General features: G+C 38.6%; 1 protein-coding gene across 2 annotated transcripts in view; it reads left to right on the top strand.

Annotated features, from left to right (window-relative positions):
- Nucleotides 1-612: 612 nt before the first annotated feature.
- Nucleotides 613-4,252, top strand: part of Tdrd5 (tudor domain containing 5) — a 114,964-nt gene continuing 111,324 nt past the window's right edge. The window contains exons 1-3 of one of the 2 annotated variants that reach the window (XM_023703573.1): nucleotides 613-844; nucleotides 1,490-1,894; nucleotides 3,085-3,278. In XM_023703573.1, the coding sequence (XP_023559341.1) occupies nucleotides 613-844; nucleotides 1,490-1,894; nucleotides 3,085-3,278 (831 nt within the window). Of the gene's footprint in view, nucleotides 845-1,489; nucleotides 1,895-3,051; nucleotides 3,279-4,252 lie in introns of both variants that reach the window. The other variant, XM_004643439.2, reaches the window with a different exon arrangement.

Below are 4,252 nucleotides of genomic sequence, written 5' to 3'. Positions count from 1 at the left end.
CGGGCAGAGCCTGCGGCGCACGGGCGCTCCCGCCGCTTGCCTCTCGTTTTCTTTTCATCCCAATTCAGGGCAGGTGGAAGGACGACGCCCCAGTGAGCCCGTGAGGCACGTGGGGTGGGGAAGGCCGCTCCATCTGGGCTGCCTGGGCAGGGCGCGAAGGAGGTCGTTGACTCGAGGTAAGAAGAAGCCGGAGCCTTCCGGGTGGTTCTGGTTAGAGAAAAAGCACTGGCCGGCGCCTCTTTCGCTACGCTGGGGTTCCCAGAGAGCCCTTGAGCGATTCCAGTTTGCAAAGTTTGCGGTGGATTTTGGCGCTCCCAGGGAGACCGAGTTAGGGCTTCTCGCAGCTAATGGAAGGAGCTCAGCTGGGTTTCCCATGCCAGCCGGGAGCAGCGAGTTCTAGCGACCCACGTAGGTTCATCAACACGGATTGAGAAGTGGGTTTTGAATAGTGGGGGCGGGGCATAAACCCCAGAACGCCTTCACAGTGTTGCTTCTGCTTCATCGGTTTTAGAACTCTGATTTTAGTTTATGTTTACTACAGCTTGTTTTAATTGCACGGGTTTGCCCGCTTTTCCTCATTGGCAGTGTTTGTCTTGAATTCTGTAGGGTATGATGTCAGAACAAGAGCGTATCCAGGAATGTCTGAGGAAAGAAATAAGATCACTTCTTATTTCCACTAAAGATGGTTTGACCCCACATCAGTTGGAAAAGGAGTATCTTTTGATGGTTGGCAACCGTCTACCACTCCGAATCCTTGGCTACCGGTCCACTATGGAGCTGGTGTTGGACATGCCTGATGTGGTTAGTGTCTGCCCCAGTGGGGATGGTACCGTAATACTGAAAGGTAGGTTTAAGATTTTTGAGGGCCTTTAAACTTTATAATTAAAGATTATCACCTAGTAAAGCATTCTTTTTAGCTCTGAAGTTATTCTGCATCCCAGGCAGTGAATTTTACTTTGAAGGGTGGTGGTATCATAAGGTCTTTGATGATGTAGGCTGTTAGCGCCACAGCAAAAGTAAGCTATGTTCATGACTGAATTTTCAGATTATTGCATCTTAAGTTCAGAGACTCATAAAAATAGGAATTTTAAACTACAAAAATTTGTTTCAAGTTCCATGAAATGTAAATGCATGCAAGCTGTCTATATATATATACACACACACACACATTCTCTCTCTCTCTCTCTGACACACACAAATCATTGTAAGGAAGTTTGTTATTCATCCCAAGAATTTTAAATCTTTCAGGACCTATAGGAATTATCAATGATGTCAGCCATTGAGTTCTTCCATTTTCTGGTAGAGGAGCTAGCTGGTTGTTGCCCAAAATGAAAAAAAATGAAGGAACCAAAGGCATTATATTTATCATCCAACCTAGATGAACAGCTCTTTCAAGAATTATGAATTGTCTACATAGCATAGGTACAAAGGATAAAGAGTAAGTTTTTCATCTAAATGTGATTTTTTTTTACCCCTCCACATCTCTTAGCCATTCCAGACGAATCCACCAAAGGAATAGCAAGTTTAGTTGCAAAACAGAGGAGTAGCCATAAGGTTCAAAACTCCGTGCAGAAGGGAAGGGCCAGTATTTGCCCTGGGACAAGTTCTCATCGAGTGCCTTACCGAGGAAGGGTGCCTCCTATTCTTCCTGCTGTTGTGAAGAGTGAGTTGAAAGACCTCTTGGCATTGTCTCCTGTTCTTCTTTCTGATTTTGAGAAGGCGTTTGTCCACCGATTTGGACGATCATTTCAATATATGCAATATGGATTCTTCTCTATGTTTGAAGTGCTGAATGCAGCTTCAGATATTATTTCTGTAGAACAGACCAGAGCAGGTTCTTTATTGATGCTAAAGAAGAGTGTCTCAGAGGAAAGGCATAGAAGATGGCCAGCAGGTAAGCATGTTGTTCTGTGGGTGAGCAAGTATTGGAGAAGTCATTACATAGAGAGGCAAGAAAGGACTGAGCTCCATGGGTTTGTTATAGTTGACTCTACTACATGCAAGTTGAGTGATACTAGTTAAATTACTTGTGCCAAGTCTGAGTTTCCTCATCTGTAAAATAGAGATGTGCTGGAGTTGTGCTGAGGATCTTACATGAGATGTAAGAAGCCCACAAAGAGCCTGGCATCAAGTAACCTCCTAAGAAGTAATAGCTAAAGGCCCAGGACTGGTGTAATTGTCTTTATCCCTTAACAATGTAGACTTTATACACTGAGCAGAAGGGCAATATGTTTTGGAGCATTTTATCCCTATTTCTGTGATTTTTTTTTTCTTCAAAGTCCATAAATTATAAGAATGTGTCGCAAATTTACAAAGCAGTGTTCAAACTAGTAGGTAGTGTAGTTTGAAAAGAACAGTAAAGACCAAATGTATCAAAGAAAGCTGTGGAGGCTACTGAGTGTTTCAGATATAGCCTTCAACCTTATCAGTGTTTTTGGCGTACTCAGACTTAGGGAAACTAAATCATGCTATTCAACTTCTAAGAGGTGGAGTTGTGTGAAGATGTTTGCTAACTGGAATATTGGAGGTAGATATTCTTCCTAGTGATTGGCTTGCTTATATATTCTTCATCCATGCCCCCCCATCTTTTCCAAGATCTCTTGGAATTAATTGGTTTATTTGGTGCTTAATCTTAAAGAGCTAGGCCATAGCGATTACAAGTGTTAACATCTTTTATTGTAAACAGTACACTTACCCCATGATATTTCTCCCTCCCACAGATCTATAAGTAACTTAATTCTAGGTAGGGTAATATCATTTATTATGTGGTTTGCCTGTCTCTTGATAAACATAGCCCTAATCACATTCCTCAGCTGGAGATTTTTTGGTATTCCAAATGAGATACAGCTTTTTAGATTTTTACCTATGAAATCCTGCCTTTCTGTAATTATATTCAAGTGACCTTAAGTGGAACTTTAACCCCACCTTCTGGGTAAAAATGCTGTGTCTATTCTCTATTGACTAAAAATATAAGCTTCCTTTAATTTTTACTTCTGAGTTAAGGGCAATTCTCAGAGTGTAACTACCACAAAATAAGCTAGAAATTGATAGTGACAATTTTTCTTCTTTTGTTTTTCACAAAAGGTAAGATTTTTGCCCAACCATTTAGAATGAAACAACAAGGGTCATATTCTACAGGCTGCCCAGTTACAAAGCCGTGTTTTTCACAACCCACTTCAAATATGGAACTGCCGAAGCAATTAGGGAACATGGAGAAGACTTCCACGTACAGTTCAGGGAAGACTTCAAGGCTGAATCACACTGAAAAATTAAACCAGGTGAGATATTTGGGTTTAGAGTTAGAAATACAGTATACTGAAAATATGTTCAGTAGTAGTCTTAATCTGGTGGAAAAGCTGAACCTTTAAAAATGTGGCTAAGCATTTTCTGTGGTTCTCTTCATAAGTAAGAAATGCAAGGTAAGTGAGAAAAGAAGAGCGTTTGTCAACTCTGGTTTCTACCGTTTTCTGCAAATGATTTTTTTTTTCCTTGAATTTTTTTGTTGGTACATTTTATATATACATAGTGATAGCATTCATCATAGGGGAATTGTACCTTGCTTCAAACAGTAGTTTTAAGCATTTTTTTTAAAGATTTAAAATTTCTGAATTTAGTTCAACTTATAATACCACATTTCCAAGAAAAATGAACCTTTTGCAAAGACATTTAAATAAAATCATACCAAGATACACAAAAATGAAATTGTCCAAAACTTCTTGTAAAGAAAAAATCATTAAAGTATATACATAAAAATATTAGCTATGGAAGAACAAAATTAAATAGCATCTTATTCCACATTAGAAAAAAAAAAGAACCAAGGGTGTAAGAAACTAGATTAATTAGAGGACTGAAAGTAAAGATCTGTCCTCTTTGAATTTTATACTTAGCAAACATACCTTTGAAAACTAAAAGTAAGATTTTCTAGTTATACAAACTTGAAATATTTTAATACTTCCAGAAGTAGCATATAGGAAATAACAAAGAGCATAATTCAAAAGGCAAGAGAGGTTCCATTATGCTCCTGGATGAACAATAGAGAGCTCTCAATATGATAGTTATGCAGGACTATATAAAAGATATATTAGATGAACTCTTATTTAAAGGTCATTGAAGATTTCTTTGAAACAGTATCAATCTTATGTTGGGTTATATACGTATTTTTTTTCATTTATATGTGTGTATGTGTGTATAAAAGACAGGGAAGAAGTAATATAAAGTCAATAGAAAATGGAAATATACTTTTTAAAGTTTC

Source organism: Octodon degus, unplaced genomic scaffold (genome assembly GCF_000260255.1).
Source record: "Octodon degus isolate 3935 unplaced genomic scaffold, OctDeg1.0 scaffold00176, whole genome shotgun sequence".
Classification (NCBI taxonomy): Eukaryota; Metazoa; Chordata; class Mammalia; order Rodentia; family Octodontidae; genus Octodon; species Octodon degus.
This window is presented reverse-complemented; position numbering and strand designations above follow the sequence as displayed.